The sequence below is a fragment of the Equus quagga genome, chromosome 9, assembly GCF_021613505.1.
Source record: "Equus quagga isolate Etosha38 chromosome 9, UCLA_HA_Equagga_1.0, whole genome shotgun sequence".
Taxonomy (NCBI): Eukaryota; Metazoa; Chordata; class Mammalia; order Perissodactyla; family Equidae; genus Equus; species Equus quagga.
The window spans coordinates 41,432,292-41,450,322 of record NC_060275.1 but is presented as its reverse complement, the minus strand read 5'-3'; the positions used below and the strand labels follow the sequence as shown (position 1 = coordinate 41,450,322).

The 18,031-nt window shown below is 43.5% G+C and overlaps 1 protein-coding gene across 2 annotated transcripts in view; it reads right to left on the bottom strand.

The window, feature by feature from the left end:
• B4GALT6 (beta-1,4-galactosyltransferase 6) overlaps positions 1–16,853 on the bottom strand; it is a 79,222-nt gene extending 62,369 nt beyond the window's left edge. For both annotated transcript variants that reach the window (XM_046672051.1, XM_046672050.1), the window contains exon 1: positions 16,739–16,853. In XM_046672051.1, the coding sequence (XP_046528007.1) occupies positions 16,739–16,853 (115 nt within the window). The remainder of the gene's footprint in view (positions 1–16,738) is intronic.
• Between the last annotated feature and the right edge of the window lie 1,178 nt (positions 16,854–18,031).

The following is an 18,031-nucleotide window of genomic DNA, read 5'->3' as shown; positions in this document are numbered from 1 at the left end:
GATAGAGAAAAAATAAGGGAAAGCAAGACACCAACCTCTCCAAATGGAAAATCTGTTGGTTTATTTTAAACCTTTACGGCTAATTGAGTTACATTCCTTAGGTTAATGGTCCTTGTGGGTTTAATCCCTAATGATCAAAACCCATTAGGGAATGAAGCTGTGTTTAAATGGAGTTGTGTTAACAGGAAGACAGTGATGTGGCAAGGTGTTGCAAGGCACGCTAAACCCGCACAAGAATGGTTCCGATTGTCTGATTTACAAACACCATAAAACTATCTTAACCCATACTCAAGTGTTCCGATTGTCTGATTTACAAACATCATAAAACTATCTTAACCCATACTCAAGTAACTATATGCCTGCTAATTATCACTAATATAAAATGTACAGTCTTACTGGCACGCCAGTAAGTTAGAGGAAATCCTCATCTAAAATTTCTATTCCAACCTACAAGAAACTGCATTTCAGAAAACAAATGGGGAAATCTCTCCCAGCCTTTCCGTTCGATCTGAAGACAACTCAGAAATACACTAAAACTATCATTGCTTACTTAAAATCATGTCAGTGTTTTCTAATTTAGTTCATTTGCTATTTGCCTCTGCATTGTGAGACATAAATTTAACATTTGCCAGTTCTGCCTTTCCAGGGGGGAAGAAACTTCAATTTAAAAAAAAAAACAAAACTTCAAAAATCAATATTTTACAACAGCTTCTAAGCATCCTAGCCTGGGTTTGTGAGGAAAGAGATTTATGAACTTGCCTCATTCTCAACTTATGAAAACTAAGGAACACATTTGCTATTACTGTGTCTCCCCACCCCTTTCCATATCCAACTCTGTTTAGTGAAAGCACAGTAAGTACTCAAGACAAGGAGAATATGCCAGTCCACAGTGATCTGGAAAGTTCTCCCGAGCTTTGAAGGACTCAAACACAACACCCTTCTGATGCGGATATGCATGTTCCTAACCACTAGGACACACTGCCAGAGCTCCTTTAACAAAAGGGAAGTCAAGTGAAGAGCTGATTTTGAGAGGGAGATCATGGTGGTTAGGCATTCTGGCACGCAGTTATAAATGCAGAACTGGAGGTAAGAAAGTGGAGCTAGAAATACAATTTGGGGAGACAGTCATATAAAAGTAAAAGTGGGAACTATGGTGGTGAATTACCTAGAAATGAGGTAAGAAGGTGAAGTTCAGATGCATGAAGACAGACCACAAAATGGAGGCACAAAGATAAAAGACCCCAAGATAAATTAGCCTGAGCTTGAACGCAGTGAAAAAGGAAGAGGGAATGGTCAACCATGTTAAATGCCGTGGCAGCTAACAGGAAAGGCTAAAAACATCAGCTTAAAAAAATAAAAAACTTGGGGCCAGCCCCAAGGCTGAGTGATTAAGTTCCCACACTCTGCTTTGGCGGCCCAGGGTTTCACTGGTTCGGATCCTGGGCGCAGACATGGCACCGCTCATCAGGCCATGCTGAGGCGGCGTCCCACATGCCACAACTAGAAGGATCCACAACTAAAAATATACAACTATGTACCAGGGGGCTTTGGGGAGAAAAAGGAAAAATAAAATCTTCTTTTAAAAGAAATAAAAAACTAATACTCAATGCCTACTCTTTGCCAGGTATCCTTAGGAAAGCTTTACATATACTAACCTATTTAATCGTTACAAGCGACCTTATAAGGTAGGTACTAATATTAGCCACATTTTATGGATAAAGAAATTGAAGCATGGAGTTAACTTGCTAAAGGTCACACAGCTATTAGCAAGTGGTGGAACTAGAATTCAAACCCCCAGAGTCTGGCTCCAGCAAGCTAGCGCTTTAGCATCATAACATTTAGCCTCTTAAAAAGGTTATTAGGAAATCACTGTCAATCTTTAACAGAAATTTCAGAAAAGTAATGGAAACAAAAGGAAAATAGTAAAGAGTTAAGTGGACAGTGACCAAGTAAAAGCAGTTAAGTCTCAGAAAAGATAAATGAAAGCAAGCTCAAGGAAGTTTTTTGGAACAGGAGGGACCTGAGCACAACTGTGGCCTGAGTGGAGGGAGGAAAGACTCAATTTAAATTTAAGGCACAAAAAGAAGAAAGAGAAGGGGGAAAAAGAATATTTCCACTGCGGGACAGTATAAGCAAAGGCTCTGAGGTACACAGGTGCAGAGCATATCCAGGGAATAACAATCCAACTTGAGAAGAGCTTGGGAGCAACGGAAAATAAGCTGTAAAGGTCCAAGTGGATGGCAGGTGTGAAAAAACAGAACAGAGGGGGTAGGACTAGAGGTCACTGGGAAGATGAGAAGTCATGTTAACAGAAGCAACAAAGTGCCAGAACTGGAAGGTTAGGAAGACTGTGATATGGAGAAGTGCCAAGGAGAGTTGGCCACAGCTATGAGGACAACCCGGGCATAGCCAAGCAAGTGAAGATGGAAGAGAAGGACCAGACTTCCTGATGGTCACCACAGGGACATCAGTGGGGAAGAGAGTGCAGCAGGAACATTCTGAGTTGAGTACTAACTGCCAGAAACATCCCGGGGATGCAGAATCCTGGAGGGCACAGGTTTCTAAAGAGAAGGAAAATGAATTAACATCCACTGAGTACCTACATTGAGCAGGCACTGAGCTAAATGCCATATATAAATATATACAAATATACATACATAAAATCATGTTTAATTTTTAGAACCACCTGTATGTAGCAGGTTGAATGGGGGCCCCCCAAAATATGTGTGCACATCCTAACTCCCAGAACCTGTGAACGTTATCTTATTTGGAAAAGGAGTCTTTGCAGCTGTAATTAAGTTAAGGATCTTGAGATGAGGAGATCATCCTGGATTATCTGGGTAGGCCCTAAATCCAATGACAAGTGCTCACACAAGAGAAAGGCAGAAGGAGATTTAACACACGCACACAGAGGAGAAAGCAATGTGAAGATGGAGACAGAGACTGGAGTGATGTTGCCACCAGTCTAGGAAGCCAAGAAATGCCAACAACAGGCACCCGAGGCTGGAGGCAAGGAAGGATTCTCTCTGGAGCCTCCAGAGGGAGCATGGCCCTGCCAACATTATGACTTCAGACTTCTGGCCTCCAGAACCATGAGATGATCACAGCTGTTGTTTTAAGCCACTCGGTGTGTGGTGATGTATATGGCAGCCCTTGGAAACTAATAGACCACCCCGGGATATAGGTACAAGTTTCCCTATTGTAAAGTCAGAAAACAGAATCCAAAGTTACACAGGGAGAATCAAAAACTCAGGATTCAAGCACAGGTCTGAATGCTTCTGAAGGGGCAGCAATTTGCAAGAAGCAGTGGTTGAAAGTCATCGAGGAGAAAGAAGGACAAAAAAAAAAGAAAAATCCTCAATGTAAAAAGTAATGAGGCAGGTGAAAATAGGGGGGATAAACTAGATTTCAACTAATGGAAGGAGGAGGAGGAAGTCAGAAGCAACACTTAAAAGTTACAGGAAAGAAGATGGTTTCCCATATTATCTACAGAACATATAACTAAAGAAAAAAGAGGCAAAAAAGCAAAATACCACTTATATTTCATATTCACCCCTTCATATTAACTACAGATATCTGAATCAAGTATCCCTGAATTTCTAAGAACTCACAATAATCTTTTAAATATCTATTTCATATGCTTCAAAGGTTTCTTCTTTCCACATCTAGTGCCTTATTCAACAAATTTCCAGAAATTACTCATGCAAGTTGGTAAAGCTAAATATATTATCTCTGATAATAATGTTGTAAACCTCAGGATTAGGCCTGACTATATATAAAATATAGTTTACACTTTGCCTAGAATCAAAGTATTGCTTGGTTTAAAAAAAAAAGAACAAATTTCTAGGCTGTATCAGGCTTCATGTCCTATTTAAACAGAGTATCTTACCATGGTGATAATAATTCAAAGCCAGGTATGGGCTCAAGGAAATCTGCAAATAATTACCCACCTATAACATCCTCCTTCCCATCTTTCAAGTAAGTCATGGGCTGACTAATGAATAAAGAGAATGAAGAATTCTGTGTTCAGAATCCCATTTTATTAAGCAAGAGTGAACACAGTGATCACATACAGTACAGATATATTTCAGATCTTAGCCAACAGCTCAAGCTTTGCTGATGTAGACACTAAAAATTAACAAGAAATTCTTTACAACAGCTGCTTTTGCCACTCCCACTCTGCAGTTTAACAGTTTTAAGTTATTTTTGGAGATTATTTGTGTTTGACTACTGATGAAGGTTAAATATTTTAAAGTAAAATTTGACTTTTCCAACGGTCTTCTTAAAGATGTTCACGGTGGAGATGTGTTTATTCAACAAATATCTACAGAATGCCTACCATTTACCAAGAAGTACCAGAAACTAAGGGGCCATGGGGATTCCTCTGCAAAAACCAAAAACCTGAAGGAGCATAAACTGCCTAAAACATCAGAAGTACTTTCCCAACAATCAGATCATCAGTTCAGCCTAGTTGACACTTAGCTGATAATTCAATAAATGGGCTCGACCTAGAAAAATGAAAAAACTAACACAAGATAGCTATTGGCACTGCCATCCATTAATTCACTGTTATTCACTTAAAATAAATACATAGCTTCTTTAAAGCCTGACAGGAGCCCAAAGAGTTAAGAGTTATAAACCACATTGGAGCAAAGTAGAATAAGGAGGAAATGAGAGAATCAGGGAAGGAAGAATGTAGGCAATCAAATGGATTTTTCAAATCTAATCAGTAAGGAAGTTTACTTAATGAAATTACAAACTAAAAGATCAAACCATAAATACACACAGCCAGGAAACATTATCAAATTATTGAAAATTAATGATTTCAGAGTACATAAAGTGAATGTGAAATGAATCTCCAGCCACTTAAGAAATATATCATGAGGAAAAAAACCCTGAAATCTATTTGAACTATACGCCTTACAATCATCCCCAATTTCCTCGTGCTTTCATGATTAAAATCTTTTGAAATTTCAACTTACTTATTCATAAAAGGAAAAGACTCTCCATCAGGAGAGAAGAGGACACTGCATGGGAAATTAAGTTCAAAGATTTCCAAAGCTTGAGCATATTTTCAAATCAATAAACAAAGCACCTTATAATTCCCTATCTTAAGTCTCTTGATTCAAATGAAAATAAAGTCCAACTTCTCTTCCTCTGAGTCAAACTGGAAACTGCACTATAATTAGAAGTCATAATTTCTGAGAAAATAATTATCAGGAAGGCAATATATATACATTAGTCTCCCGTTATCTGCAGGGGATACATTCCAAGACCTCCAGTGGTGCCTAAACTTCAGCTATACCAAACCCTATATAAACTATGTTTTCTCCTATACATACATACCCATGATAAAGTTTAATTTATAAATTAGGCAGTAAGAGATAAAAAGAATTAATAAAGTTGGCTTTGGGGCCATTATTAAGTAAAATAAGAGATATGTGAATACAAGCACTGCGATACCTTGACAGTCGATCTGATAACCCAGTCAGCTGCTAAGTGAATAACTGGAAGGCAGCTCATACAGCATGGATATGCTGGACAAAGGGATGATTCACCTCCTGGGCAGGAAGGAGCTGGATGGCTTGAGATTTCACCCTGTTACTCAGAATGGCATGCAATTTAAAACTTATGAATTGTTTATTTCTGGAATTTTCCATTTAACATTTTCGGACCATGGTTGACCACAGTAACTGAAACCACAGAAAGAGAAAGCTCGGCTAAGGGAGGACTAACATAACATGGTTTCAGTAAAGTCATATTAACACCAGCAAGCCTCAAATATTTAAAAATCAAACAAGAGGGCCAGCCCAGTGGTGTAGTGGTTAAGTGTGTGCACTCTACTTCAGTGGCCCAGGGTTTGTGGGTTCAGATCCCAGGCATGGACCTATGCACCACTCATCAAGCCATGCTGTGGTGGTGACCCACATACAAAATAGAGGAAGACTGGCACAGATGTTAGCTCAGGGACAATCTTCCTCACCAAAAAGATAAAATAAAATAAATTAAATAAAACGAGAGAATATTTTAATCTAGGTATTATGTTATAGTAATAAACCTCATATAGCTACTTAACTGTAAAGATATTATAAAAAGACTTTTCTAGGGGCCAGCTTGTGGCATAGTATCTAACTTCGGTGTACCTTGTTTCAGTGGCCTGGGTTTGTGGGGTTCGGATCCCAGGCACGGACCTATACCACTCATTAGTAATACTGTGGCAGCAACCCACATACAAAATAGAGAAAGACTGGCAGAGATGTTAGCTCAGGTCTAATCTTTCTCAAGCAATAAAAGAGAGGAAGATTGGCAATGGATGTTAGCTTAGAATGAATCTTCCTCAGCAAAAAAAAACCCCAAACTTTTCTAGCCAAATGCTTTATAAAATGTTGTTTTGAAATTATTTCCATGGGCTAAAATGTAAGGCTATACTCTTTAATAACTTAACTGATCTTGTTGAATGAATTACAATGTATCTTTCTAATAATTAAAAAGCACTAAATAACAAATTGAGGATCAACCTATAACTCATTCATGTAGTCACTGCAGACTCACCAAGAAACACATGATCCTGATTGTCTTTAAACAATGTATCTGTCTGTTTCTATTCTGGGAGATTAAATTCTTCACCATGATGGCCATCTCTATCTCCAGTAAAACAGGATGCTATAAACAATTAATCTGGTTTTTAAAAGGTAAGATTAGTTCTAAGAAAGATCAAATGATATAAGATGATCAATTTAGAAAAGTAAACCTATCTAGCACTTAATTTTGTTTCCCCATCATTTGGGGGGTTTGTCAGAAATAAAGTTTCCAGGGTCCAGAATTACCCAGGGTATGCATTAAAAATGAATCAGAATAGGAATTAGAATTTCTGGTGACAAGGCATGGGAAATAAGCTTATTTATGCAGACCACCTTAAGTAAGGCTTACACATATTTGTGTTTGAAAACCACTGCTTGTAGTAATTCTCTAAACATAACTAACAACATTTGTTACAACCAAAAAAGGAGAATCTTCCTTTCATATCAGTTTAACTTATATTAAATACATTCTTTTTTACATAGCATTGTAATTTATGCACAATTCATTCAGACATAGAAGAATGTATGTTTCATCCTTAATGAATTTACAACACAATGATTTGGTGGAGCCAAAGACTTTTACTCACTTGAGTAATTAATTATGAAAACAAAGATGCAAGCAAAAAGGCATTGATTATACCTCTGGAGAAAAAAGTTAATTACAAATTTAAGATTAAAATTACGAAGTATGTTTTCCTAAACATTTTGCTGTGCCACACAGTCAAAAATATAATTACTGACATACATCCTTTAAGCTATCTTTCCTATTTTAACTGAGGAGAGTGTCTGCTGTAGCTTTAAACCAAACTTTGCCAAATTCTGCTAAGACTGAAAACAAGTATGTCCGTGAAACATAACAAATCAAGTTGACCCAATATGGGATTTACAAGCTAGAGAAAGATAAAATTGGGGTACTCCATGAAATTCTCCAGTGGGCCCAAGACATGAGGTAAAAATATCTAGCACTAATTGGAGTAAATGCTTAATTTTCCAACGGCATGTTAACGGCATTGTAGGTATCCTCGGAAAACATACTTTCACCCTTCAATTGACCTGATCTTCAACCCAAATCACAATATTACTTGGATATTATTCTCTTGTTACTATCATGACAAAAGGCAGAAATGGAAAGAAAATGTCTTTTAAATATTAAATCATTGTATCCTCCAGGAAGTAAAAAGAAAACAAGAAGAAGAAAAACCGATTCAGAGGGAAAAGCCGAAAGAAAAGAAGGATGGAAGAGATGACGGGCACAGGCTGCTCTGATTAAACTGGCAAATTGCAGTCGGAGGCAGTGGTGACAACAGCCAGCTTGGTCTAAGCCAGCCAGGAAAAGTGACCAGGAGAATACCATAAACCACAAAGCCTGAGGGGCTCTTGACTCTCCAGGAACACCTGAATGCGACCTAGGACGTCTGAGCTCTGGAAACATCGCTGCAAGGCACCTCCTTCCACTCGTCTCACGGCAGCCTCCCAACCACCTCCACATTTTTCCTTAGGTTAAGACAAACATGAAAAGCAGGCTTGAAAGGGAAAAGGAGTCACCAAAGGCAGTGTGGGGGGAAGGGGAGGACACAGAGGAGCAGGTCTGTCCCTTGGCTGGGTGAGCAACGGTGCTGCAGAGTTTAACACGGCACAGAGTAACCGAGTTCACGGGGCTAGTGACGTGTCCAGTCTCCCAAGCAAAGCACCTTCTCCAGCCTTAACAGGTGGTCATCTACCTTCGGCTTGAAAACATGCCAGGAAAGCAGTGCTTATATAAGGCCACCTATTTCACTGTTCACAGCTCAGTTGAATGCTTTGGTTTCTTTACAATAAGCCAAAAATCTGCCTTGTTGTAATCACCCTCATTGCTCTCTGAGGCTATCCGAAAGAAGTTTCATCTCTCTTCTATGTGGTATCCCTTTAAGCCGAAGAAGAGAGAGCTTGTATTTCCCCCAAATCTTCAATTTTCTAGGGCAGCAATGATCAGTTGCTTCAACTCAGGCACAGTGGAAAAAGTCAGATAGCCCAAGGCATACATTTCGGCTCTTCCACTAACTGTCTACTTCAGCTCTTCGAACAACAATGTGTGAGACTCGGGGCAAATGACAATCTTTGCGCATTTGTCTTTCCTTCTCTTTCTTTACAACAAGGCTATTCTACTAGCATGGGGGTGGTCTGTGGCAGGGACACCTCCGTGGAGCACCAATGGTGGATGAAGCAGTGGGTTACCTCTGGGATCTTGCTGCTGGGGCTTCTTTGCACACAGCTTTGGCTCCAAAGACACCAAAGCCTCTGTGTCCAAGGTTTCCACGACCCTGGGCCCTCAGACAGAGGAGCAGACGCAGGGGCTCCGGGGGGAAGAGGGGCAGCCACAGCTGCAGCCACCAGAGCCGAAGGCGTACAAGCACAAGTGCCCTGCGAGCCTGGGAGCACACCCTGTGATAAACAGGCTGGTCACAGGACGGGTTAGGAAATCACCGACCCTGCACAGCACTGCCTCAAGAGGAAAATGCATTCTGTTCCCAACCAAATTCCACATCGTGTTTAGAATACATACCATAGACAGAGACTACAAACCTAGATCAGGAGTTTCTCTTTTAAAAGTATCCACAGACATGGCTATTTTTACCTTTCATAAACATTAAAAGGCTGTAATGATAAACACTGCTGCAGAATAAATGCATCACTACCTCATTCTGCCAAGTTGTTTAATAGACCTCAAATTTATTCATAAAAGAATAACATGGGGAATGGTATTTAGCACTGCCAGATTTCAATGAATCAATTTTCCCTTCAAAAATACCTAATTTTCCACCAAGCCACAGGATTTAGATTCATTTACATTGAAACAATATTGCTGAACTACATACGCTGCTCATGAACAGCAACCTGACCATGGGAGGCAGTCTCTAAGAAGGGCCCCCCATCCCCTTGTGGACTGGAACGAGTAACTCTTTTCTAACAAAGAAAATACAGCAAAAGCGATGGGGTTGTGAGCTGCCCCATGGAGAGGCCCATGTGGCAAGAACTGAGGCAGGCCTCCAGCTAAGAACCTGTGACGAACTGAGGCCCTCAGTCCAACGACCCTCAAGGAACTGAAAGCTGCCCAAGTGGGTGAACTCGGCAGCAGATGCTCCCCCAGTGGAGCCTCAACCACAGCCCTGCCAGACACTGTGTAGCCTATTGAGAGATCTTGAACCAGAGACGCACAGCCAAACCATGTCCAGATTCCTGGCCCACGGAAGCTGTAAGATATTTGTTTGTTGTTTTAAGTCCCTAAATTTGGGGCTAATTTCTTACAAAGTCATAGATAACGAATACACTGACCAAACCTGGCATTCTCTCCAGTGTTCCTAATCCCCTGCAATATATTCCCCCAAGGTGTCTAACACCCAGCATCAGAAAGGCACTGATGAGTCAGCCGGTGAGAGAACAAACTGGAGCTGCCATACCAACAGAAGCGATTTAATCAGAACCATTCAGTCACTCAGTTCTTTACTAAGTCTCTAGCGTATGCCACGTCAGAAACCAAATGTCTTAATCTAGTCTAGGAAACAGTTCACTCTATATTCAGATGTGTTCACTTAAACTGAGCCCCTCACTCTAAACAGATAACTCAGTCACCTACCTCATCAGATACCAATTCCCTCAGCTTCCCTCTCCACAGGCATCTAATGTTTGCTATGGCAAACCCCTTTATCTCCTCCTCTCTCATCTCCAAAAGTGACCCACCTATACACCTGATCCCACTCCCTCTACCTGGTCTCTGATCCCAATCTTCTTCCTTTTAATCCATTCACACCAGTACAGGCTAAATATTTCTCGAATGCAAATCTGACCATGTCGCCCTCCTACTTAAAATTTAGGCTCAGTGGTCTGACACTGTCCTCAGGCTAAAGCCCAAGTTCTCAAACCCAGCTTACAAGGATCTCTATGACTGGACTCGTATTTATCTCTCTGGCTTCAGCATTCTATGCTTTAGCTTATTTTTTGTTTTTTGGTTTTTTTCATTTCTCTCCTACCTCTTAGCCATTCCATTCCTGCCAGAAGCACTTTTCCCCAAGCCAACCCTTTAACCACCTAACAAGCTCTGGCCTCAGCTTAATCTTCCTCTTTTCCCTAATGCCTAAACTAGTTTAGTGCTCCTCCCAATGGGTGCCTCCAAGCAAACTGTATTTCACACTCTATTCTAGAATAGTGCTTCCTCAATTGTGCACATTTCCCACTGGCTATATGCTCTACGAAGGCAGGCACCCGCAGATCCTGTTCGGTGCTAAACCACTGTGCCTTGTACAGACAAATACAGGCTGTAGGACTAAGTAAAAGAATGAAGTCTTCCTAGATCACAAGTCATAATTTGTTCCCTTTCTCAAACCTTCAAACTTTGTCCTCACTCCCTAGGCCTCCACAGCAGCTCAGGTCTTCCCATCCTGTAAGGTTCCTTTGGTTCTCCACTTCCCCCTTTCACTTCACCCCTTACTTTCCACTAACTGAGCCACTTGCTTTTGACCTCTGGTTTACTAACCAACTCAAGGCAATCTAGCTGGTGACTCATGATGCCACAAAAACTGCTCCTGGAGTAGCTGTCATGGACCTCCTACTTACCAAATAGACAATTCTCCTTCCAGACTTTACCCTACTGAACTTTATCCCACACCAACGCTTCTCTTACTGATCATCATTTTTGTTTATTTTTGCAAAGGTCTTTCCTCACTTGCATGATCTCTCTCTCCCTTCATTTTCCTGTTCCTGTGTCTCCACCTGCCACTAAGCCGTCGGATTTCATCCATGGCTACCTTCTCTTCAGCCTCCACAAGCTCTCCTTGGGCAGCCATCTAAACTTTCCAAGGTGTCAACCACAATGACTCCCATTTGGGGCTGGGTAGTGAAAAGCATAAGAGAGCCTCATGGGAAACTCTTCAAACCACACTTGGGCCTCCTTCATTTTCCAATTTAACCTCTAGCATTCCACGTTTAAGAGCAACTAACTTAGTGAATCACTTCTGCTCGCAGGAGTTAGTTTTATTACTCAGGTGTGTCAGAGGAGAAACAGATAAGTGTCATCCACCCATATGCTGAAGACACTCAAATCTCTCTCCTGTTAGGCATTTCTCCTGGGCTCTAAGCCCTTATTTCCATCTGCCTACCTACTACTGACAAGACCTTCCTAGATATCCCAGAGGCATCCCCACTCAATTTCTCTAGAACCCAAAATAACCCCCTCACTGCATGTGCCTTTCTGTATTCCCTATTACCAGCAGCCCGGGTGTCTAAGCGAGAATATGAGCATTGTCTTAAAGCTTCTCCCTTCCCTTCAGTTCCACTGTTCACATCCTCTCAACTCGACCCTGATCCACCTATGACCTTGATCAGGTTCTGGTCTTTTACTGCCTGAGCTACAAAAGCAACTTCCTACCCGGTCTCCCTGCCACTGGTTCTGCCCTCGACAACCCGTCCTCCATGCTAGAAGAGTCGCTCTACAGCAAAGGACTGCACCATTCCCGTTTACAAAACTTCTGATGTCTCCTGCAACTTACAGGACAAAAGTTTTAGCATGGGATGCATGGCCAGGAAGAAAGGCCCAGAGGAAAGAAATGCCCTCCACCATGATCCAAATCAAAAGCAACCTGAAAAGAGCTGTGTAGATGAGAACACCTGTTGAGGAAAAAACTAAAAGGATCTTTGAAACACAAAGCAGACTCTAACAGCTCCAAAAGAACACAACCAGGCTCACCTAGCCAGGAGCAGGAGGCTAAAGGGCTGCAATAAGAAAGCTGCAGGGCAATTAGCTACGTCTGAGTTAGTTGAGAGAAACCCAGCCAAAATGTCACGGGGCTTTGAGCAAAGACCTAACTAAGCCACCGCCTCCCACAACCCACATGCTTGCACATATATCCCCACACCCTGACCACCCATCACCAACTCCCCGAGTCCTAGCAGAGCACAAACCCTGCCAGGGTCCCAAACAACAAAGCACTAGACCAGGTAATTCTTCAAAGGGCCCACAGGAATTGAGACCAAAGTGCCCCAACCAGATTCCACCTCTACTCCAAGAAGAAAACTGCCTGTCAGCGTGTCTAGAAAGGTCAGGGCCTCTGGTGAGTCAAATGGACAGTGAAACCCCCACTCCCAGAGCAGTTGTGCAATCTTCCCCACGATGTCACCCCAATGATTACAGGCACATCGACTTCTTTCTTAATCACAGACAGCTTTGACAAAGCTGTGTGACCCAAGACCAGTTTCTCCCTATTAGGAATTTTGGGGACCTCGAGCACCAGAACATGAGGCTGGGCAGGGGAGCCCCGAGACTTTTCCTAATCTGACCCATCTCCCACCTCAAGCTCTTAGTGGTAGCCAGCTGGAAATATTCCTATTTTCTGGAACCTACCTTCACTCATGATGCTCCCTCTGACTGGAATCTCTTTGCTCAGTCCAGATAAATCCAATCTATCTTCAATGGCCCACTCCTACCACCACCTCCTCTGCAAAGTCTTAACCAACCCTCACACTCCACTGCACACTTTCCAAGGACTGGCTGTAGCTTTTTCATGGTGCTCAACCCATTGTAGTATGAGAGAAGAAACTGTCTTAGTCATCTCTCTATCTTCTGTGCTTCAAACAATGTCTAGCCTCTCCGAGGTGCCCTATTCGTGTTTGCTGAATGAATCTGTAAGTCAGCTCATCTACTCCTTTGGTACTGTAGCAGGAAAATGACTATGTGGTATTGGAAGTTATATTAGAAACAGTTTCATACTAAATGGAATTCCATTTTCCATCCTTCCAGGACAAGATCTTGGAGAGAAACTACACTTATCTTTCTGCAATCATGCACCAAGGCAGAAACAGAATGAGCAACAATTCATGGAATCTGCCTCTACTGGATGGGCTAGGCCAATCTGTCCATGGACTTCCTGGGGGTAGCGGTGGGGGTCTGCAGATCAAGTTCCCTTGGTACTAAAGTTCATAATATAAAGACTATCCCTGTGTTTCCTGCATGAATTAGACATTTCAAGGAAAATCCTTCAAATTATCTTAAAATAATGAGCTTTGAGCTTTGGTGGAACTCACTGCAAGATTAAGACCTAAACAGCCAAGAAACTGTTCAGCAATGTGAGAAAACATTGGAAAGTGAACAGATTACACTGTCTACAACTGTGTGGTACTATCTGCTCAGAAGGGAGGGAGAAAGGGAGGGAGGGAAGGACGCAGGTGAAGGAGACTAAGGAAGACTAACTAAAATGACAGACTGCCTGGGGGAAGAAGGCACATGACAAAAATAGCTCTCTGGACAGAAAAGGTCGGGCAATACAATTGATGACTACCAAACAGGTTGATGTGGGTTGGATTAATATGGACTTTTTAACAGAAGAGATTTGAAACATTTATTTAAGATCAATAAAAAGTGCTCTCTTGGGGCCGGCCCCATGGCCGAGTGGTTAAGTTCGCGCACTCTGCTTCGGTGGCCCAGGGTTTCACCAGTTCGGATCCTGGGCACGGACACAGCACCGCTCATCAGGCCATGCTGAAGCAGCATCCCACACAACAGAACCAGAGGGACCTGCAACTAGAGTATACAACTATGTACTGGGGGGGCTTTGGGGAGAAGAAGAAGAAAAGAAAAAAAAAAAAGATTGGCAACAGCTGTTAGCTCAGGTGCCAATCTTAAAAAAAAAGTGCTCTCACACAACATATATTTTAGTCATAAAAATGTTTTGCCCCAAGATGTAATTCAGGCTAAAATATGGATTATTTCAAAAAGACTCTACGTACATCTGATGTAAGCTAGTTATAAGAACTAATCAGTTTTGGATATGTCTCATTAATAAGAAATCCGTGATGAAATGGTAAGAATGCAAAAAGCATTTCTTCAGCATACCAAAGTCCCATGGTTGTCTTGAAAATCAAATTGTGCAACTGATGGTTGCAATGTGAGCTGAACCAGCCACATTTTTCATGGAACATCATTTTTACTTGAAAGAACTGACAAACTATGGTTATTTAGACTTCTGTATTTGACCTACATTTTCCCAAAAACGAACAAAGTGAGCCTGACATGTCAAGAGAAACTGACAGTATTTGTTGCCAATGCTAAAATTTGAACTTTCAAGCAAAAACGTGAATTTTGGAAAAACTGCTTCCCAAAAATTAAAAGATAAACAAGGAGGTTTCCTCTTTTTTTTTCTTCCTGCTAAATATTACTGGGTTTAGGAAATAGATTCAGTTTAACAAACTGACAACACTTCATAACTTTTGGTTTTCATTCTTCTTACTGGTTTTAATCAATTTTTTTAAAGTTATAAATTGTAAAACCCACAGAAACAGAGTAGTTTAAATGACATTGACCTAATTGCCTGTAAGACAGTTGCCAAATTTACGACATATCAGTGATTGTTCTATAGCAAACATACAGCATACAAATAAGAAAAATGTGTATTTCATATCATTTGAATTTTAAGAATCTATAGATACATTAAGGCACTAACAAAAAAAATGGATGATTATCAAATTAAAGCTGGAATTCTAATTTCCTTTGGTTACCTCTTTGAGTAACATAACTGTAATATGTTATCCAAAATACCAAGAAAGAAAATTACTAAGGGCAAAAAAACTTTTCCTCCAAAATCTCCCAAAGTTAAATGTCTGACAAAATAACACCCCCCAAAGATGTCCAACCTTTAAAGAGCTACATGAGAAAGTAAAATTGCTGTAGAATGAGGAGTTAATTTATAAGACTTCCAAAATGGAAGAGGATTTTAAGAAAAACCTGCTTAATATTGTGGCTAACTACTCTCAAACCCTCTGAGCTACCACTGTCATTTCTAATACAGATTTCAAGGAGTATTTTATTTAGCCTAAAGGAAAAACTGCACTGAAAGACAATAACATGTTAAAATAGTCATACTTTTTCAAACTTTCACCTCAAACTTCTCTTTTGGGATGCCTCGAGGCTTCAGTAATTCATGTCTTCTCAAGCATCATCTGAGCTTACACATCTTACTTGAATCCAAATATTTAGTCCATAAAAAGTCACGGAGTAATTTTGTTTTAGGAAATAGTCTCAATGAGGTTTGCTTCTGCTTTCCCCCCCTGCAATTCATTACAGTAATATATGACCACACAAGACCATACCCAAAGGATAATTCCAACTCAAAATTCTGCAGGTGTTTTCACCCTGTAAGAGGCCACACATTTTTGGTGAGAAAATGGGGAGAACTAGCCCTGGCTCAAAAGGGGAGAAATGGCACTGCCTCAAAAGACTACTAGTGTCTAAAAAGAAATGATAGGAGATGCACGTTGTTACTAAGTAACTGAACATTAAATACATAATAACCAGGAAAAACTCAGAAAAGTTTTGGAAATACCATGTGATTTTAATATCCATATGAAGCTATTTTTCATCCATTAGAATGCCACATCGGCACCTTTCAACCAAAGCGGGCTGAGGAATTAGGATATTTGACAAAGAAGCCTATTCAAGCAGATTATACAAAAGTGTATTTTGGACCAAAGGCCAAAAGATGATAAGTAGGTTAAAATTTCAAACTATCTGGCATAATTGTTATTTTAATCATTATTTTATCTCAGAAGTCACCCTAAAAGGTAGCAGAGGCTACCTCCCCTTGAAAAGCAGACCCAAGCAGACTAAATAATAGAGCATTGTCTTTACAAGACAACTCGTTGCCTAAAAATTCCTAAAGTGTGGCACAAATGTTCATTGACCCCATTCTAAAGTGACCTAGAACGCGAGAATATGTACATTCTTGAACTCCACATTCCCTGCTGCTGGTTTCATCATCATATTGTTGCAGCCAGTTATTCTATCTGAGGGTGTTTGAATAAAACTACGATTAAGCAATAAGTTGAAGCTTAAAGACTTGATATTAAACGGATAAAGCTGCTATGAATACTCAAGAAAGCGACCAGGGCATCCTGAGCCATCACACCTAATTTTGCTGTGCCCATTTAATGCAGTCGTTAAGTTACCTAAACGTGCATTAACAAAACTCACATACCAAAGCCAGGGCCCGAAGCAGTTTATTTAACGTGTCTGAAATAACACTTCAAACATATCTTTTCTGCTGGTCCCCTGTTTATAGAGCTTCCAAATCCCGTAACACCCTGCTTTTCCCTCAGTGTGACCGTGGGAAGTGAGGGTGTGTCTCGGTGCTTACCGATGCCCGGAGCCACATAGATGAAGTAGAGACAAGACGAGGAGAGGGAGAAGAAGAAGATGAAGGCGAGGAGGGAGCGATTGGAGACCCGCATCATCCGCCTGAGCACGGACATCTTCCTCTTCCCGGCCAGCAGCTCGGGCTGCGCGCTCAGGCCGGCCTCGGGGGCAGCGTCCAGGCCCTAAACTTCCATGAATGGGCTAACAACCCCAAGACTGCAGCGGGGTCCACGCGGGGAGGCGCTGGGGGAGAGGGCCCGAGCGGGAAGGAGGAAAGGGAGGGAGCGGACGGAATGAATGGGAGGCCGGGGAGTCGGGGGAGGGGAGGCGCGGGAGGCCGAGGGGGAAGGGGTGGAGGGGGAAGAGGGGATGCGGGGCGGGGGGCCCGGGGACGGAGGGAGCCGAAGAGGCCGAGGAGGGGCGAGGACAAGGGTTCCTCCGCCCGGCCGCGGCGGGAGGAGGGGCTGCAGGTGGGGAGAGGCGCAGGCTGCGCGCGGCGCCCCTGCGGAGAGGGGCACAAACTGCAGCACGCCCGGCTCCCCGCGTCCGCCCGCTCCAGGACCGGAGCCCCGCGCTGCGCAGGCCTGCGCCGCCTCCTCCGCGGGGCCGCGGCGTCTCGGGCCGGCGTGGGCTAGCGTGGGCGCCGGGGCTGCAGGCGGCGCGCGGGGGCCCGCGGGGGCCCTGGGGGCCGAGGAGCTGAGAGCTCGCCGGTGCGCAGCCTCCTCCTCATGCCGCGCCGGGCCCCGGCGCCCCGCGGCGGCCGAGCGCGGGCGAGGGCGGCGTCCCGGCCAGCGGCGAGCGCGCTCCGGCTCCGGCCACCGCCAGCTGCCCGCCTGGCCGCAAAGGCCGCAACCGCAGCAGCATTACCGCCGCCGGCCCGGGCGAGGCGGCCCCGCCGGCGCCGACCCCGCACGGCCCCGGGACCCCAGGCGAAGGGCGGCCGGGCGACGCGCGCTGCGGGAAGAGCGGAGGAGGCCGGGCGCCGTCGGAGCAGCGTCTGGGTCGCAGAGGGGGCGGGTCTGAAAGGGCGGGGCAGCCGCGGAGGAAACCCCGGCCCGCGGCGCTGCGCCGGCCCCCAAGGGAACCTGGAGCCCCCGCCCCGCCCCGCTCCGCTCCGCCCGCCCGAAACACCGCGCCTGCTGATTGGCCCGCGCCGCACCGTGCCGAGCGAGCGCCCCCTCCCCCCGCGCCGGGACCGGGGCCCCGGCAGCCTCCTGCGTCACCGCCGCCCCCGCCCGACGACCCTGCGCTCGGCGCGCTGCGGAGGGCTAAGGGACAGGTCTCGAGCGTGGGA